Raw genomic sequence first — 20,521 nt, 5'->3', positions numbered from 1 at the left:
TGGCAATCTGATACTGTAAGTAACAGCCAAAAGTATCCTGTGCTTTTCTACTACAATTCTAAATTTCTCCCACTGAACATCTCTCCTGATTTTCCTTAGCTGATGCTTTTTATTCAGTGTTATTCTGAGCGTGCTGGGCACCCCCAGAGCAGTCTGGTTTGGGTGCTGGACTAGTGGAATGACTCTGCTCTGGTGACCTGCTGTGGTGTCTTGGGTGACTGCCAACCCATGTTGGGTACCCACTTTGAAGTTCCCGCAGCTGTAAATCCCAGCCTTTACAATCCACACGCAGTTTGTACCGAGCTGAGAACATTCACTTGTGCAATATCCTTCTCTTAAGCCGCTTAAGGTTTTATAATTTCTTTGAGAAGCTCTGGGGGAGGGAGGAGCGTACTGGGTCCAGGCACACACCTCCTAGAGTTAACAACTGGGTGAACCACTCAGCCCCAACACCTCTGACATCCTAAACGCAAGCAAGCGCAGTGCCTGTCACCTCGGCTGTAGCTGTCCCCCCGTCTGGCTCTGGGAGCGTTTCTGCCTGCTTTCAAATGCCAGTTTTAGATCGTCCTGGGAATTACATCTCAGATGATCAAAACCTTACACTGCCGAGCCTGCAGCTTCTCCTTGTGCTCGTGGCAGGTCAAGCCGCGTTAGCATCCTTTGGAGATACTGTTGGAGGACACGCTGACAGGCCCGCTGCAGCTTATTGTGCCGGGGGACGTTTTTCATTGAAAAAGACATTTTTATTTATTTATTGATGTTTGCTTTTTGAAGTTTAAAAAAACCCAGTACTATTACAGGATAAGAGCCCACTACGGCAAAAGTTCTTTCATCCTCACAAAAATCCCTAAAACTGAAAATTAAATATTAATCCTGTTTTTACCAAAAATTCCCAACAGCAACAACACAAAACAACTCATTTCAAGAGAGAATTTAGTAGCTCAGCTGTGCCTGCCTTGCCCCGAACTAGAAGAGTAGCTTATAGGAGAAAATAAGGAAACAATAAGGCCCTAATCTTGCAATAAGCTTTGGGGCAGCAGCCCCGTTTCTCTGAGCTTGTGTGTTAACGCTGTGAAGCTCGTATTTTAGCCAGCACACGCTGTTCCTGATTTTATCCTGTCTGGGATATCACAGATATCACCTGCGAGCAGAGAGCACTACTGTTTAAGTACAGAAGGTTAATTTTGGCTGTCCTACTGGGTATTTTCGCTGCCTTTCTGCCGTGCTGTTGCAATTCAGTAACAGTAATATCTGGGATCAAAGACATTTCAAACTTTCAAATACCTCTTTTCTTAGCAAAAATGAAATGAAATACCTGAGTTTGCTCTCATCTGGAGAGCTAGGAAAGCTGATGTCATCAAATGTTCTTTGAGGGATGGCATATTTTGGAGGAGTGATACTTACCTGAACGGTACCGTTACCTGAGTTTACTTATAGACAAAAGTGATTTGCACAGAGGTTAGTTCTTTGATAGCAATGTATTGTGGAAATCAATATCAGCTACAATAAATAAAATATCACCATCAGCTGAAAATATAGTGGCTTGTTTTTCTGTAAGAGTACTTCCTCTGAGTAACAGCTATATATATTTTTTTTTTTTCTGGTGTTATGAGAAATCCACTCTCTGGGATGCATTATATAGATGTCACCAAAGAGAAAATCCTCTGTATTGTCAGGTTGAAGTGAGGACACAGCTTTGTCTGATTGGGCGGTTGCGACAACCTTATTAAATCTCTCAGGAAGTTCTTCAGAAACTGCACCTGCGATATTAAAAGAAAGAAAGGGCAGCTCTACAGAACAATTTTGTCATATGACGGAGAAGAAAAGAAGTTTCATGCAGGATCTTTAGTTCAGTCTGTCATGTGCACAGTGGTCTGAAACAGATTATATACATGTGTTTTCACCTTTCAGTTCTGCTCTGGAGGTGTCTATCTCAGAGTTATCAAAAAGGGGGGAAAAAAAGAGGGGGGGGGGGGACCAACAAAAAAAAGCGCAAAGCAAGCCAGAAACTGAAATAGTTTCTATTACCCATACAACTAGGAAAGCTCATCATCAAACATCCCAGCTTTTTTCTCTCCATTGATGAGGTAAAAATAGGTTTATAGAGCTCTTTTGTAGGCAATGATGTTTACCTGATGCTTTGTGATCACCAAACTAGAACAACTTCTCTTTTATTCTCAACTGCCTCTGCCCTGACCTGGGATTAAAACATGGTTTCTAGGGGGAATTACAAATTCTAGCTCTGGACCAGCCGCTAGTGAAGGAAAGGGAAGTCTCAAGAGTGCCAGTCTCACAATCTGGAGACCGTGTCCTAATACCTGACAGTTCCTCAAGTTTACTCCCTCCCTGCTAGCACATACTCAGTAGGTATTTTTCTACAGAAATACAGAAAAAGGTGGGAGAGTTGCTTTTGTAATCCTGGACTCAGATATCTTATTACAGATATCTCGTTTTGGTCATTGAGAAGGTTTTGGGAGGCTCCATTCCTGCTCCTCCGCGCAGGGTTGCTGTCAGGGGATCTTACAGCAGAAGGAGCTATGGGACTCAGCTCCTTTACAGAGGGAATCAGAGAGATACCGGTTGGACTTTTCCATTCCAGCAGAGAGAAAAAAAAAACGACAGGTTTTTTCAGACAAGTGTCATAAATCAAAAGCATCACAAATCTTCCAGTCCGTCTTCAGAAGACGGTGCTTCATTTTATGCTGCAGGGGAGCACAAGAAATTAATCTCTCTCTTTCACTGAAAGAGATCCCACAACTAATGGCTATGGCAACATTGTCTGACAGTCCTGCGGTGGCCTTCCATTGCAGGCCACTCGGGAACACAGTTCTTGCAGAAACACAGCATTTGATACAAGCAGAAAAGTTCCTAACAGATGCCACGCTGCAATCATCTTCTAGGTCACCACATGCCAGCAAGCCCAGGGACAACGAATATTCTGAGTTCCTTACAGGAACACCAAGGTATTTTTTTGGAGCCCAAAATGAAGCCCGTTGCTGTCCTGCACATCCTACTTCTGCATGGAGCCAGCTCGGATGTCCCTGCATCCACAGCACAGCCCACCCACACCCTGGAGACTCCTCCAGTGCTTACACCAGGTTGGGAAATCAAAACCACAACAGTAAGTTCCACCCTCATGCGTGTTGTTAATTACAGACGTTGGTGTGCCCTACTCAAATAAGGAGATGGCCCATCTAAACAAGGAATAGATGCTTATTATTGCTAGTGTTTGTTTGGTCGCACGTTATTCCTTACATTACAACACAGGGCTCGGGTCAGAGATGGCCTTATGGCCATGCAGCAGCCAGGGGGGGAACTTTCTTTTGGTCTTTCATATACAAGCTTATAGTAAAGGTCCATATAGCCTCCAGACACACAGACCTCTCTCCAGAGTTATGATTTTGGATGTAATTTTACATCTACACCAGCTCTATAAGATTACGGGAATGTCAAACCGTACAGCTGAAGCAGCGTAACTTACCCTCAGTAGAAAGGGGGCTCTGGCCGCCTGTCTTCTCAAACACACGGTTATCAGTAGATGGTGCTGTTGTGTTGGTGAACTTTCCTAAGGGACTAAATTGCTCACGATTTCTGGATTTTCTTACTTCCCTGCCTTTATTGTGAGCTTTCTTTTGATACCGTTGATAACTAAAGCCTATCACTCAACGATACCGCTCAACAATATTTCTTGTAACGGCCTCTACAATGTCCTCATTCTTCCAACACTGAACCCTGGAGAGCCTTTTCTATCAGTATAAACTGGCTTTAAGCCACTAATTTGTTGGAACGGCAGCAATTTATATTGACTGTGCGCAGGTAACCGACTGCACAAGGCCTGGGGCGCTGGCAAATGGGGCACACTGTTGTGTTTCCTACTGAGGGCATCACCATGTGCATGAGGAATGCCAGTGAGGGGCAAAACGGGCAGGTAGAGCAATGAAGGACACCTCCGCTGCTCCCACAGAGCAGAAGTTCAGCGCTGCCAACCGAGACCCATTTCCGCACGGGATGTTTCCACCCTACAGTTCTAAGCACGGCCGTCCTGCTCCCGAGATACAAATGGCTACTCAGACAGCACGCAGCCTGCACACAAAGGCTTTTCCAAAAGAAGATCACTAGGTGGAGCCCAATTCTAAGTGAAAAAAACCCCATGTAGAGACAGCTGCTCAGTGTCTGTGCCGGGCTGCAGCACTCCGGCCTCACCACACTACAGCTATGATCTCAGTGTCCTCTCCAGGGCTGAAGATGAAACACCTTCTGAATGTATAGGTTAACTACAGTTTGCAGCAGACAGCAGCCACTTCCTACCCTCTAGCCCAGCTCTGCTCAAACCCGTGGTGCTGCGGCACCACCAACGTGATAAGAGGTTTTAAATAACGCCGAATTTAGATCTGAAGGAGCACATGCCTGTAGGCATCCCCCTGCAACCCTGTGCCAGAACTGAAAGCTACAGCCTTAGAATACCTTCTGACTCTCGTGCTCGCTGTGCACGGGAAGGGTGAGGACTGGGTATCCTCTCTCCCCTGCTCTCCCCTTGCTCCTGCTGGGAATTTAACGTATTCAGATGAAGCGTCAGCTAAGTCCATCTTAGGATCGGAAGCAAATAGGTGGAGGGGTGCATGGATGATGACACTCCCATCCCTCTGGGGACACAGATGGCCCTGAGCACCTCTCTCTCTGAATAGCTCAGTATTATTAGCAGCACTCGTTACCGCGCTGTCCCTGATGCAGTAAAGACAAGGAATGGATGCGTGAGAAGGCTCACCGGCTGCTAAGCCAAAGAGCGGGGAGTTGAAGGCTGAGCCAGGAGCTGAACATAGGCTTCCTGCTCTCAGGCTCGTGTCCTGCCCATGAGAACATCCTTCCCACCTTATTCCACCTTATCTCCATTTTCCCCTCCCCTCATGGCCCCATCCAGTTTGGTTCTGAACAGCACAACGGTTACTAATATTTTTAAATATTCAGCGTAGTTCCATGGAGGTGACAGGCAGCCCACTCTCACCGAACCTCTGATCCGTGAAGAGGTGGCAACTCCCGGCAGGAAAAGAACAATCAGTCTTTTGTTATAGAGTGCTTAAACATCAAAGGTTCAATAACCCTAAAAGGAACTGAAATATTTCCTCCTGGGTCGCCCAATTTTAACTTGGCAGCGATCTATAAACGCAGGACAAAATGGTGGCGGCGCAACCTTTTCCAGGAGACTCCGCCGAGCTGAAATCCCGATTCCCAGGGGATTCCCAGGTGACCAAGACACGGGGCCAGGGTGACAACCTCATTTCCGCTGCCCGGCCGGCGAGACACGACAGCACCCCCCCCTCCCCCCCGTTCCTCCCGGGGACGGTCACCCGGTCCCCGCCGCGGCCAGCCAACACCCCGGCCGGGCCGGCGGGCAGCGCGGGGGCAGCTCCCGCCCCTCCGCGCTCTCACCGCGCTCCCCCGCGCTCCGCCCGCGGCGGGGAGGGGGCGTCGCCCATTGGCGGGCGGGCGGGCGGGCGGCGTCGCCCATTGGCGGGCGGGCGGCGGCGGCGTCGCCCATTGGCAGCGCCCGCCGCGGCGGCCCCGCGTTCCTGGAAAGTTCTTGGAAATGGATCAAAGGCGTTTCCGCGAACACCCGCGGCGGCGGCGGCGGCTCCGCACGGCCGGCAGCGCCCCGCAGCCCTCCCCGCCTCCCCGGGAGGGCTCGGCTCCCCTCCCCTCCCCCGGCCAGCGGCGCTGACATCAAGGCGGCCGTTATGGGCACATCTATTTATACTTTTTTTTTTTTTTCCCCCTCCGCGTGGCTGATACCGGCGGAGTGATGCGAACACAATGCGATTCCAGGAATCCCTCACTTCCTGGAACAGATTAAAAGGGGGCAAACAAAAGATTACTTAGTAGGTTGGGTGGTTTTTTTTTTTTTTTTTTTCCCTCGGAGCTTCATTACTCCCAGAGGCAGGGAAAAGGCAGGTCGCCGCGCTGCCGGCTCTCTGCCCCCAAGCATTCGGGGGGATATTATTTATTGCTATCTATTTATTATTATTTCAGAATCCTCTGAATTTTTTTTTTTTTTTTTAAAAAGACTGCTCTGAAAGAAGAGTAGTTCCTTTTGAAATATATGTAATTTCCCTTTTCTCTGGTTATTTTTAAAACTTTTTTGTTGTTGTTGTATTTTTTAAAAAGCAGAACAAGAATACATTATTTTCTAAAGCACTGAGCGTGCACACATTTTCCTGGCCAAAGTTGCCAAACAAGCCGCAAAGTCTTTCTCGGACAGCCCGATCCTCCTCCTGCTCGGCTTTTTCTGTGTCCAAAACACAACCTACTGCGGAAGGGCTTTGCTGGGACCCTCCAGCCTTCTCTCACCGTCAGCCCCTAACTTTAGGCTGGAAGTAGCTTGCTCCTTCTGGGAAGCAAAGAAGGCGGCGACGAGAAGAGGAAAAGAGAAGAGGAGAAAGCGTTTCCCACCTTCTCGAAGACTTAATGCTTTTCCCTTGGTCCAGGAGTGACATGATCCTCTGTGTTCAGGGGTAAGATACTTCGCAGCCTTCTTTTAAAAGCTATGGTTCGATAATTGTAATTGGTAAGACTCTCTGGGACGGTTTTTCGGCTGGTGTGAGTTGGCATGTGTGATTGCAATGGAACGGGAATGACTTAACGCTGGCCGAGTGCTGAGCTGCGCGTGTGTGTCCTATCTGTCTGCTGTTTAGATTCCATGCCCCAAAATCATGGGACCGTAAAGTACTCCTGATTTCCCTGCTCTCTATCGCTGGAAAGCGACACGGAATTTGAAGTCTTCGGGGGAGTAAAAATTAGTAAAAGCTGGAGTGTGTTGTTCAGTGGTGCGTGTGTAGCACCAGCGGGGACACAAGCCCGAGGTCGTGGGTGTTCTCTAATATCCCGGTGGAAACAAACTGCTTACAGGGGAAAAACCTCCTCAGACTTCACATGTTTTTTGTCTATTTCTATGTAAGTGTTTATGCTAACCACATAATACTGGTTTTCTATTGCTTTTAGGGGTAAGATTAAATGTATGTACATATATACAGACTTAGTCATACACAGCATTCTGGCCATGAAAGCCATAGGGGGCACATCTATAGATACACCATCCCTCTTCACTAAAACAGGGAACATCCAAGTCCCTTCTCCAGTACCGGTGTCTAGTACTGGTGTGTTGGCACATCAGTGTCTGTGTGACCAGCTCAGGTTGTCAGCGCGTGTAAATACCTGGTCTGCAGGAATCAGCCAGTGTTTTTACACAATGCTGCATGTTTGGAAAGTGTCAGCATTGGTTTCAGCCTGAGCCGCAATGTCGGCATCACCCATCCCGCCTGCCCTCGGTGGATTTTCCTCAGAGGCAATGCATGTGCCTTCTCTTCTCTAAATGACTAAAGCACGGGGATTTTTCTGCCATTTCCCCCTCCAAATCTGTTCCACAGACAAGCAGAGATCACGCTTACAAATAAATTCCTACTACTCAGTAAGTGGGTTTGTTTTCGCTCTCATTTTCAGTCTACTGCTGCGGTTCCTATAGCCACAGCAAAGGGAATTCATTTTTCCACTTAGGCTTTGTGAAACCCTTATCTGAAGCTTTTCTCCAGGGTTAACATACCAGAGCTACTGCTTCCCTTCACCCACTAGGAACTTGTTATGTAGCCAGATGTGTAGACGGTTGTCTCTATATATCTTTTTTATGACCATCTATTGCTCAGTTTTCATTATCCTCTAGGATTTCACATATCCTGGACTCCGTACTCTGCCTCCTTATTCAGACCAAGCTCCCATGGGAGTCTTGGAACGTGGCTGATGGAAAGGAGAGCAGCTCCACGCACTTTTTCTTGTACTATTTGTACTGTGTTACAAAGTTTTAGCTTATCAGCAAAGTAACTGCAAAGCTAACACTAAATGCTATCTGACACAGCTGATTCTCTTGAACTTTCTTGGCTTTCCAAGGCTTTTTGAAACACTAACTGCCAAAGCACAGGGAAGTTCATTTGCCATTTCTCTCGAGACTCCACACAGACTACCAGCTAGACATGTCAAACTTTATATATTTGTTTTCCTCCTCGTTGCAGCTGTTTGTACTAACACTTTACTCTGTTCGGTCCTGGTCCTCCACATGCCTCTCCTCTACTTCCTTTCTTACAAACACTTAATTATTTTCAAATACTTACTTTGCCCCATTAAAGGGCTGACTTTTTCATATCGGCATACCTTTTTCAACATGCCTTTACCCCAGCAAACTCTCCTTGCCCTTCTTGCCAACGTACTTGCATTAAAAGCTGCAGTCTGCCGTTGCTCGCGGATCCCTCTGCTCTCCCATCCCTCTGCTCTCCCATCCCTCTGCTTGGAGCCGCTCTGGTCACAGCAGCAGCTCTTTTTTCTTCAACCTACGTACAAAGTTGTTTCGGACACCAGCACCTCCCAGTCTATGAGGATTTCTAATCCCACCGTGCTCCTTTGAGACTACTAGGACTTTCTGTAGAGGGGAGAGGGGCATAAGGCGGGTATATAGAAGGGAAAGAGGAGGACTATCAGCATGGCCCTTCTCTGGCTGCAGTGGAAGAATCTCCACAGTGACTGCAGGGCTCCTTCAGCTTCAGGTGGCAGAAAATGTAAGGCAGCAGAGAGCGAGCACAGTGGGAAACCTCAAGAACACGGGCTCCACTTCAAAGAGACCCACCACAGTGGGTCTATAAAAGAAACCTAACGACAAATTCACACAGTTGATGTTTCCTTTGGAGGACCAAACCGTGAACTGGTACAGCCCTTGAAATTAAAAGCCTTCTGCAATGAAACAGGAGTACATTTCCCCACGTAGCTTTGCTATCTCTCCCTTCCTTTCCGGCCCCTTAGCCAATTCCTAATTTCCTCTCCAAAGTAGGTATATAAAAAGAAAAAAAAAAAACGTAGTTCAATCCTAGGAACAAGAAAAGTTTTCTTTGTGTTCCAAACCTCTCCCAAAGGGTAGGCCAGAAATACTTTCCCGGAGAAAATAAGTTCAGAGAGATTTGGAATTTGGACTGCAGTATTCAAGCTGTGGGGAGCGAGCGGGCAGTGAGCGGTGCAGGACTGATTTTACTTAACATTGGCCACAGTTGTTTACAGCTCAGTGAACAGTTGTTGGTTGGTATAAGACCGCACCTGAGAGAGAACGCTCTGCCAACAGCCCTGTGTAACACCCCCTTTGCACAGTGCAAACTATTATATTAGGTTCAGTACAGTGAAGGGTCTGGCTTATAGCCCTCCTGGCTTAAAAAAAGGGTGGAAATGGAGAGTCAGGAATCTCCTTTCCCCGGGAAGGCAGGTAGCTAGACGTTTGTGAAGACCGTGACATAAAGTGGAAGATATCCAAATGTCTTTAAAAATGCTGCCCTCAACACCTACAAATGTAGCTCAGGTAGGACTTAAAGAGAACTCAGGTTTCCCAACAGCGACCTCCAGGTATTAAACTACATTCAGATCCATTGTTCTGTGAAAGTCACAGAAAACACAGTCTCTCCGATCAAGGGCACCTGGTGAAGATAAGGGCCAGCAATCACTTTTATTAGCTTTGGCTTCCTACCCATGAATAGAAATTAAGAAATGAGGATCAAATACCATAAAAGCTAGGTAGATACCCTTCTTCATATGTTCTGACTTGACATATGGAAAAAGGAAGAATGTTTTTTCCTAGATACCAACAGAATAGTGGGGTTTTGCCATGTATTCCATGGACAAGAAGCGTCTCTGTAGATTTAATTTTACCAGTGCTTTTACCAAAAACCTTACTCCAAACCTACGTGGTTTTATTAGAAATGCAGAGTCATGGAACTGATCAGGTTACCTCTGTTCTACTTTTCCCCCAAAGCTCTTCTTCCTGCTCCCCATCCCATACCTCAGACTTGGCAGTTTGAGAAGGTCGAGCCATGACCATGCAGCCATGATCAGGTTTACGACACATTTCTGTATGTACCTAAAGTGTAAGTGTTCACACACAGCACAGAGAAGGAGGAAGGTCGGAAGGGAAGTGCTTATGACTTCAGAGTCTCCTTCCACTTCTCTCTCCAGTGATGTGGGAGGAGGTGGTTGCTGCCTTTGCAACCACCATCAGCTCCAATGGTGCTGTGATGATCTCATGTTGAGGACTGGGTTGTATTTCTCTGGAAACTCAGCCATCTTTTATGCGAAGTGTCTGAAAGAACATCTCAAGCAAGTGAGCGCCCATGGGGGATTTAACACAGGACATGCAGCAGTACAGGGCACACAAAGGCAAAGAGCCTAGAAGACAGGAACTAATGGTTTTGCTCAGGAGATTGCCTGGGAATGAAGACTTCCCTGGCCCCCAACATCCATCCTTCCCTTGGAGCTTTGCCTTCCTTTAGGAATCTCCATGCTGCGGAGAAGGAGCACCCATGGCCCATGAGAGCTCCAGGCTTCCTGAAACTGCCCTTAGATGCTGAATGGCTACACTAACGCTCTCTTTAGGCCACAGAGGGATTAATGTTCATAGCAGCCCAGTCATGGCGGAACCTCCTGCTGCTATAATCCTGCAGGGATTACAGTCACACCGAGATCTCCCTCGTACCGTTGAATGCTAGGGTTTGTGTAGCGCAGAGCCTTGGCTAAAATAAGAATTCCCATTATTCTACTACAAGATCAGCTCACCCTGCGTTCTAACAGACACATTTAGGATCAGGTCAAGCTTGAGCAGAAAGCAGGTAGGACAAATCCCAAGCTAGTCCCAATTCTGCTTCTAATTATATTACAGTAAACGACTAACAAACCAACTCGCAGAAAAAGAAATGCTGCAACATTGTAATGATGTAAGTGAAGCTCTAATGCTGCTCTGAACCTTACTGCTTCTCAAAATACATATTAAAAGGCAACATCTAAAAATACCAGGTTTCAAATCAACCGTAATTGCAAGATAGGCCACCTTTTACAAGGTGAAAGAGGTGAACTCTCCCTGTTTTTAAGGGCTCATCTTTAGCTGTGTAATTTTTTTCCCTCTTGACTCTCTCTCTTTGAAAGATAATCATATTGACAGTCTGTTTGAAAAAACGTAACATGTTGTAGTACAATGTATCGTGTGCTGAACAGACACTGCAACCTACTTGAAGGCAAGGAAAAATAGCAGAGTTTGCCCTTCCTTTCAGACCTCATCCTTTGCTGGCGGAGGAGAAGATCAGGAGACTGTCACTCAGGGGCATTGCAGTGGATTTGCCAGAGCCGATCATGCAGCCTCTCCCAGTTATGGCCTTCCAGGAGGAGTCCGCGCCTGCCTTCGCAGCTCCAGTTCCAGACAGCAACCCACCTCAGACACGAGACCCTGAAGAAGACCTTCTCTGCATTGCAAAAACCTTCTCCTATCTGCGAGAATCTGGTAAGGCTCAACTCACAAAGTCATGGGGTCAGAAGGCTCCAGGGAGCCAGCTCTGCAACCTGAGCTCCAGGAGGAATCTCCTGATCCCACTTCAGATAGGAACCTGGTTCTGTCATAGCCATGGCTGACCCTTGTGGATGCAGCAAGTGTATTTTCAGTCTCTACAAACTTGTGTCATGAAGTAATTTATTACTAGTGTAGGCAAAAGCTTCGTCTTTCATAACTGAATCAGAAGAAAGAAATGCAAATAGGCCCCTCTTCCTCTGTAAACTGCAGAAGTAGTCATCCTCATCCCCATCCCAAGCCCCAGCATAGCAATGACAGGCATAGGTAGGAAACCCTTAGAACTTGACATGGTTTTAATTTCTGAAGGTCTTACCAAGCCTGGGCTTGGTTACTTCCCGGGCCCTGAACTCAGTAGGCTCTGTGGTTTCCCTAAATACACTGCCAGTCCTTTAATACATTTTTTCCCTAACAAGTTCCTTCTTGGATGCTCTTCCAGGTTGGTACTGGGGATCTATCACTGCCAGTGAGGCCAAGCAGCACCTCCAAAAGATGCCTGAGGGCACCTTCCTGGTACGGGACAGCACCCACCCCAGCTACCTGTTCACACTCTCTGTCAAGACAAATCGAGGTCCCACCAACGTGCGCATCGAATACACTGACAGCAAGTTCCGCCTGGACTCAAACTACTTGTCCAAACCTCGCATCCTGGCCTTTCCAGACGTGGTCAGTCTTATCCAGCATTATGTCTTGTCCTGCACAACGGAAAGCAAGACTGAGGCTCCTTACCCGCCTCCCTCTCCTCTACCTCCCATGCAAAAAGAGATGGCAGCAGCTGCAGTACACTTGAAACTCATCCGGCCGCTCAGCCGCAAAGACAACATCCCCAGCCTACAGCACCTGTGCCGGCTACGGATTAACAAGTCTACAGCCGACGTGGACCAGCTCCCTCTACCCAGGCGGATGGGGGACTATCTGAAGCAATACCCTTTCCAGCTCTGAAGCATGGCCGTTACATCTCAGGCATGACAGATGGGGACAGAAATAAGAAAACTTTGTGTCTTTGTCCCGCTAAAGCGCGGCATCCGGTGGGCACAGTAGAGTCCTGGTTATCAGCAGAGACTGCATCCATCTTTCCTCTCCCTTTCTTTCTAAATCCATTCCAGCGCCAGGGAGGAGTTGGTTGTTTCAGTGAACAACGGGACACAGTCTGAGCTCTGAACCTCAGGCCGCGCTGACAGTGGCTGTGAGAAAGTGCTGTAGGCATGTGCACACTACTTGAATTTCAGAGTTGCTGTGAGACCGGGAATGTTAACATTGTTATTTTTGCTATTTATTTCCATGGCAGTTTCTCTCCTCATGGTATTTTAAAAGCACCTTTTACTTTATTGTTTTTTTGTTTCTTTTTCTTTTGTGAAGTTAGAGATAGGATAAAGGCTCTCAGCCAACTGGCAGCCAAAAGTCTGTGGGAATTTGGATTTGGATTCACATCCAAGTAGTACCTGTTTGAGCCTGTCCCTGTAACAGGTCACAGGAGTCCACATCCAAGCTCCCTCAGGCTTCTGGGGTATGTAGGACTCAGATGACTGTATCTAGACCCACCTCTACAGAGGTAAAGGATTTTTTTTTTCCTTACTTATCTACGGGGGGCTGGATATGGTAACCTCAAAGCACATTGGTAGCAGCTTGTGCATCTCCCAGAGATGCATGCGGCGTTGTAGGTTGTGGACAGACTTCTTCTAGGAAGTCCTTCTTCCTTGATAGCTCTAAGCAGAGATTCTGGATATTGAGCTTGGGCCAGGGAGCACTCATCCCATTTTTTTCCATCTTCTCCACCCCCAAAGGAAGTTTGTGACAAAACATTTAGAAACAGAGAGATCGGAAAACCAACTTTCTTATTTGCAGGCAGAGGGATTTGGTTTCAGAGCACTCTGCATTTGGCTTGTGTTTCAAAAGTGCCGTTCCCTGACATTGCCCTTGTCTTGTGAGACGTGGGGCGAGAACGGGGTCTCCTGGACTAGGGGTTCGGAGACAGCTCTGCTGAGCTGCACCAGTGACACACACAGCTTCAGGATATTTATTTATTTATTTCTGAGGGGTAACAGATTAGAAGCACCTCAGTAGAAAGAGCTGCTGTTCCTCTCTGCTAACACAACGCCAAACTGCCAGTTGCTCTGCTTCTGCCAGCATTATTCACAAACCACGTGGCTTCAATCAGAGCTAGGCTCTAGCACACACTGGAAACCACAATTCAATTTCGCTGTTTGTCAAGGTCCAGACCTCTCCTTTCCCTTTCTCTGACTGGCATGTTTGTTATCCTTAATTAGATTTTTTGCTCTGGGATACTTCTCGCACCCCATCCCTTTCACACCCCTGCAAATGAAACACAATGGTTCTCCCTTGCTCCTTTGTGGATAGAAGGGATAAACAGCAGATGGGATCTGCCCAAACCCAAGCATAGACAAGGAAGTTGCCCCTTCCTCTTCATTCACATGATCCTATCACCTTCCCAGCCTGTAGGAGCCCGTGAGTGAGAGCAGAGAAGGGAACAAACAGATCTAGAGAAATTATCTTTTGGCTTCTTTTGCCCCTAAAGTCCTCGAACTTCATCAAACATGAACCAATGTCAAGGAATCCTCATTCATCCCTCCCTGGGACTGTCTCCCTAAGGCTCTTTGAATTAGATGACAAATCCCAGCAATACCTGAGGGTTGAGAGAGGATGTGGAAAAGGATAGGATGGTGACCCAGGAGACAAGCTCAAAAAATAAGTGGAGTTTCTTCCACCCTAACTTAAAGCTGCCCAAAGGGACAAGATGGCCTGATGTGCTTAGTCAGTGTCCTTTTTTTTTTTCTCCACATTTATACAAGTTTGTGCTCTTGAAGCTTTGTTTTTGATACTTTGATGATTGACAGCGTGCATGTGTGATGTCAGGTTTGCTTTTTATTATATCCTTCCCCCTTGCCCCATATGGCAGCAACCGTGGGAAGGTTCTGAATCAGAATGAAAACTTAGAAGGCAAAACAAAACGAAAAACTTTTTTTTTTTTTTTTTAAATAATATAAACCATAAACCACTGAAAAGGCTTCCTTTTATCCAAACACCTCGATCTGCCTGAGGACACTGGGAACAAGGAAAGCACGGCTCTTCAAGGAGCAGCAGTGATCTCAGGAAGCCCACATGGCTCGGCCACAGGCTCGGTACCTACAGTGTTTGAAAATGAATTTGAGAAATGTAGAGCAGGAAAGGGCGAGTTGTTCAGCTCTCTGAGACTTGCCTTCTACTTGAACTTCTCTCTGTTGGGGGTAACGAGGAAATCAAGCCTGCAGGTTTGACCTCGTTGCCCCAAGAGAGCCCAGCTAAAATGGCAGAAGCGTGTAACGAGAATGAATGCCTGGTTCATCGCCCAGCAGGACGGTGCAGAGGCCAAGCTGAAGGCTGTGAGCTCGTGTGGGCAGGGACCATCTCTGTTATGTGTCTGTTCCGCATCTAGCACAATAGGGTTCTCTAGGTGCTACTGCAATACAAAGAATAAACAATACAGTTACTCCAAAAAGTCAGTTTCTTCTATCTTGAGACAGTTTGTTAAAAATCATTTGACTTGGATTTTAAATAAACATTTTAAATATATTTTAAAGCCACTCGATGTACAAGTCTTTGGTAAAATCCAAAGGGATTCATTCATTTTCTATTCACAGAAATCCTCCACAAGAAGATCAGACAAACTCTTCACCATTTTTTTTTTTCAGACAAGACACAAAAACTTTTAACACAAAGAAAAGCCCTTTGGATACTGGGAGAGTTAACACTAAAATCATCACTAGTGTGGGCCTGGTTTCTACTGCACACAGACGAGCAGTGGCAGACCCCAAGTCCCAAGTTACTAAGGGCTGAAGTAACGTTCCTCAGTGATGTAGAAAAACAGAGGAATGAGGAATTTGTATTGCTTCTGTGTGCCATAGAAAACCATTACAATCTGGGGGAAAGGAGATGGAAAGTAACTGGAAGTTTGGCAACTTGTTTACAGCAGGCTTCAAGTGTGCCCCAAAGAAAAACTCTGCTCATGGTAGTGTTGAAAGATGAGTTCATGAGAGGCAGACCATGCTCGGGATGGGAGACTCCCAGCAACAGCTTTTCCCCACGTTCTGTTGCTGCCGGTCCTCAGTCTCCCTGTCTTTGCAGCCTGGCCCAGCACCCTTTCCCCTTCTCATGACCTCACGTGCCAGACAGCAGGCAGGGAAACCACCGGGGAGCTGGATCTGCCCCGTGGTGTCAGAGGGAGACAGAGGCCACCTCATCTGTCCTGCCTCTGCAGGGAACACCCTGAGGCAACCCCACTACTGGCACACCACTCCACTGTGGTCGCTTTGCACTCGCTCCCCAGGAGTGATGCTCATGCCACAGTCCCCCCGTCCTGCCCGAAGCAAGGCACAGCGTGCTCTCAACCACTGGAAACAATAAAATACGCTCAGAAAAAAAACCCAGAAGCTCAACTAGTTCCTCTCCATTATTCTCCCTTTCGGAATCCACTGGCTTCAAAGTTCAAACTACTGCTTAAAGTATTCCCGAAGCACGTGCCGTCCCTCCCGTGCCAGTCACGGGGTTGGCATTCACTACCAAACATTGTTTCCACCACCTCATCAACAGTGGGTAGATTTCCATGGCACACCAACCAGGAAACACTGGCAACGGAATAATCTGCTCAAGTTTAACTTGTTAAACAAAAGCAATCACATCACTCTTGGTCTTACTTGAAATGTGGAAAGCGAGTTAGGGTAGAAACAAAACACAATCAAAGTAAGTGGAAAAATGAAAACAAAAGGAAGGAAAAGGTGCATCCATCTTTAAAAGGGAAATTTGAAAACCCTGGAAAATACTGAAAAGAAAGATGCAGCATTTCTAACACATTATTAAGTAATTTCTTAATTTCTTAGCTGGGCTAAACTCTTCTTCTAGTTCCATATATGAAACCCTGTGGCTCACTTTCCGCAGATTGGAGGCAGAAAGGATTGGCATGAGTCAAGCCAACACATAACTGCAGTCACACAGGGTTTTACTGCATGGGCTGTTATCTTAACTACTCCCACTCCTGCATCTTCAGCACATTTTGTTAAAGCAAACAGGTTCAAGTTCTGAGAACTCCTGCGCCAAACCTCCGTCCGGACTGAACTGATTTTTACAATTGAGTTCCACATCGCTGGAAACGGGAGCATTCGTGGAAATGCAGACTGACCTTTATAATCACTGAAGTACGGCTGCAACACCTCTCCAGGTAACACCTGCACGGTTTGCTGAGCCAATGCAGGACAGTTTGGTTGGATTCTCTCTTGCTTTGCAGATTCTGACTGCAGATAGACACCTGAACGTGGAGCCCTCACTGAGAGTCTAAAAAGCAGATTGATAGGATAGGGAATAGAAATCCCAGTCCATGACGGAAACCATGCTACCATGGCTCACTGCCACAGCAGAAATACCCTGCAGTTTGTCAGGCACATATGGTATTATTTTCTGTCTTAAATAATCAGCCTGCTGAAACAGCAACGCATGCAAGGGAAAAATAACCCGTTTATGTGCACATGTTCCTATCCTCTCAAACCTCCTGAAATGTTATTCCTTTTCCCAGATGCTCTCCGGTGCACAACTTCCCTCAGCCCAAGCCAGATGAACCAGCAAGAAAAGAAGTGAATCAGCAGAGTGTATTTAATTCTCTTACAACATACATGGTCAGGTGTTTCAAGCAATTGACCTACATGGCATTTCTAGTCCAAATTCCATTGCCTCCCCACTGCAATCTTTGAAATTAAGAAAATTAAAATTGAAATTAACTGGACACTGCATGTATGGCTCTTCTGATCTGTCAGTTCAAGTCCTCATGTTCAAATCTATCAGAAGTCAGTTATCACAGTCCATTCCTGTCTCTCCCTAATGACTGCCGAAACTCTTGCAATCCTCACGGAAATGCACCATCCTCTTCCCCACCCCTGAACTCATCAGCAGTCCAAAGGTCTGGAGCACAGGGTAAAGCAATATCCAGTAAAGATGTGCCAGAGCAGCTTTGGATGCCAAATAACATCTTCCAACTCGGTTCCTAGCAGCATTGTCACAACATCCATGTCCCATTTTCAGTGAACCCCACCTATCATTCACAGGAGAAAATTAAAGAAAAAGCCACCAGATGAGGCACCTCCTTATGAAACAAACCAGCCAAAGGTAAAGATATTATTTAAAGAGATCTGCCCTGTCCCTGGGCAGAAACATTCATCCTTTTCCCCTTTTCTGTTCATAGCAACCTAACATTAAATTTTCAAGAGGGAGGACAAGGGAACCCAGTCCTGGCAGTATTGCCTAATGGCACGATAGCAAAAAGAGGGCTACGCAGTTGCTAAGTGCGTTGATAACACGTTCAGACTCAGACTAATTTCTTTTGAGACATGCCTATTTTCTGCCCACACCCAGTCCTGCCTATTTATTTCTTTTTATAATCACGGGTGCCAGAGTGTCAGGGAACAGGAACGCGTGGCGGCGTGGTTTTATCTGGAGGTTAATGCTGCCTCATGTGAACGCCACTTTGATCTGCCACTTACGCCTCCTGAGAAACACAACGATCTTGTGTGGCTTCTGCTACACACTGCGCAAACAAGTAAGGCCAAGTGGCCTTCGGGAGCAGGCACAACGCTGCATCACAGTCACACACCCATCATCACCTCCGCTATACATCAAAAAACGAGTTTAAAGACAAATGACAAAGCGGGCCTAGGAATAAAATGAGATTACAGGTTTTCAGTATTCACATCATGTAGACGGATGAGCGTACACAAACCTCCTCTTCCAAATTTCAGCAAGAATTGTTTCTTTTTTTTACTTGAAAAGAAGTCATATTGTTCAAAGGGAAAGGCTACTAGTAGGCAAAATGTAGACCAGACAGAAGAAAAAAATCATTCTAACGGCTTCACTGTTAGCCTGGGCAATAAACTTCAAAAGGAAACTATGAAAAGGATTCCTGTAAGCAAATACTATTCGGGTTTTATATAATAGCCCAATGTTATGTTATGCCTTAACATAATAATTTAGAGGGCTTTTGGATTGGGAAAGGGGAGGGAATACAACAAAGCTTCAGAACTTTAGCTGATGCTCATTGAAGATGAGATTCAACAGAAAAGGAAATTTTACTGCAAGTCATTGGTGGCTTAGTCCTTGCAATTTCCTTTTAATCAGCTGTGGTAGGGTCCACAGCTGGAGATGTGTTGTTGGGCTAGGTGGCCCCCAGGCCAGCTCCACACAGAGCTAGTCTTGCACTCTTGCAAAATCACCATCTGTATAATTTAAATATAGAAAAGACCAGACCCCAGAGACAACAGCTTGCCCCAGCAGAGGAAATGATCCAGTCAGAACTGCTCCCAGTACCGACTGGTACTTAAATACCAACCTACATTTGCAGAAAAGGGTTTCCTTTTGTGAGCAGGAACTACTCTCACCCTTTTGCTCCTCTTTCTCAGACCTTACCGGCGAGGGTCTTCTCCTGAATGCCATTACTTCCTAAATGCAGTGTAACTGCACTTTGCATCAGCTCAGATTTGAGTTGCAAAAATGAATACAATGTCAGTTTTTGTAAAAATAGCTATTTTAAGAGACTGCTCTATATACACAGGAAAGGCATTTGCTCTAATGTACCCCCATGCAACTACAGTGACAATAAAAACTTGGAATAATACTGACTACCGCAGCATTAGATTGCCCAAACATATAATCAGAGACTTGGTATTTCTCAAAAACCTAGGATATAAATATGCCAGATGGAAGGACAAAGGAAAAGCCGGTCAACCAAAAATCAGTGGCAGAGCTCAGCCAGGACTCGAGTTTCTTGGCCTCCAGCCAGCCTGGCAGCCTGCATAACTCCATCATGTGATTGCCTCCATCTAGAAGATACGCTGCGACTTTTCCAATTGCGGCTGTCAGAGAAGTGCTGCTCGAATTGAAACCTGTAAAACAACTCGGGCTAAATCCAGCTTCGTTGCCCGTTGAGTGATGGGAACTCATTTACTTCAGGGCTGAATTTGGTCCACTTAATGTTCCTAGTTTTCAGACAAGGATTTTATCCCTGGTGTTATTCTGACATGAATTTGTCACTAAAGGAAACTGTAACAGAGAAGTGCAGCTTACTTAATATCAGAAAACCTCTCCTTCACACACTGCCCCACCAGCATGCAGAAAGCCCAGCCCGGACACTTCTTTTTTAAAAGCAAAAGGAAAGCTGATCATGCATTTTACAGTTAAGTTCTGGCTTCCCTTGAATTCACCTACAAATACGCCAGTCAGAACATCTGCAATGCCGCTCTGGGATGTACGCATTAGTCCATGGAAAACTGAGTGGACAAACGTGGATTGTTCTCAGCAAACTCATTTCACACTGGCTAAGATAGAGCTTTCAGTGACGACAAGCCCTAAAAACAACAGATCTGCGTTATATTTGTGACAAAGAGAAAGCAAGACTCAGTGCTAAGCTCCTGGGATGCCCATCCCATCCAGCTGGCCCTGGCTGCTTGTTCTTTAGAGTCTCACTCAATGCAAACCAGGAGAGCGACTTAAAAGCTGATCAGAGAGACTGCATAGTCTTTAATGTCAGGACTGTCTCTTCCCTAGAACAGCAATATGGTTTGAAATCTAGTTTGCAGAAGGCAGAGCTGTGTTTATACTTGTCAGAAGTTACCCAACTTGGCAATGATTCTTCCCATCATGCAAGTGTCATCGCAGCCATTGCCAAACACTGCCGAGGCAGAGTTCAAAACACTACCTCCGAGCCTCTAAATATGGTGAAGAAACATGTTGCACAGTGCACATGCTATGTGTTTGCACATGTCTGAAAGTGTGAAGGGGTAATAAAAGGTGGCGTTATGATTAAAACGTAAATCTGAAAAAGCCTAAAAATCGACCTAATATTATTTCCAGGGAACTTTTGGGAAAATCTCTGCAAACCCTTTTTGAAAATACCTCCCTCTCTTCTAAGCTCTTGGGTTTGGAATGCTCCTTACATTCTTTTAAGACTCTTTGCAATTCACCCCTCTTTTATTCTCTCCCCTCCAGTCCTGTGCTATGAGAGTCATCTTGGCTGAGAGGCGCTGGGCAACGTTTTGGAAAGAACACACACAAAATAGCACTGTGAGACTGCTGGAACAT

The 20,521-nt window shown here is 46.3% G+C and overlaps 1 protein-coding gene across 1 annotated transcript; it reads left to right on the top strand.

Moving 5' to 3' along the window:
• Positions 1-6,209: 6,209 nt before the first annotated feature.
• On the top strand, positions 6,210-14,981 carry CISH (cytokine inducible SH2 containing protein). The gene is made up of 3 exons (XM_074152160.1): positions 6,210-6,506; positions 11,118-11,344; positions 11,847-14,981. Exons 1-3 carry the CDS (start codon positions 6,460-6,462, stop codon positions 12,347-12,349), a joined length of 777 nt encoding a protein of 258 aa, XP_074008261.1. The 5' UTR covers positions 6,210-6,459; the 3' UTR covers positions 12,350-14,981.
• The last annotated feature ends 5,540 nt before the right edge of the window (positions 14,982-20,521 follow it).

The sequence above is a fragment of the Numenius arquata genome, chromosome 8, assembly GCF_964106895.1.
Source record: "Numenius arquata chromosome 8, bNumArq3.hap1.1, whole genome shotgun sequence".
NCBI lineage: Eukaryota > Metazoa > Chordata > Aves > Charadriiformes > Scolopacidae > Numenius > Numenius arquata.
This window is presented reverse-complemented; position numbering and strand designations above follow the sequence as displayed.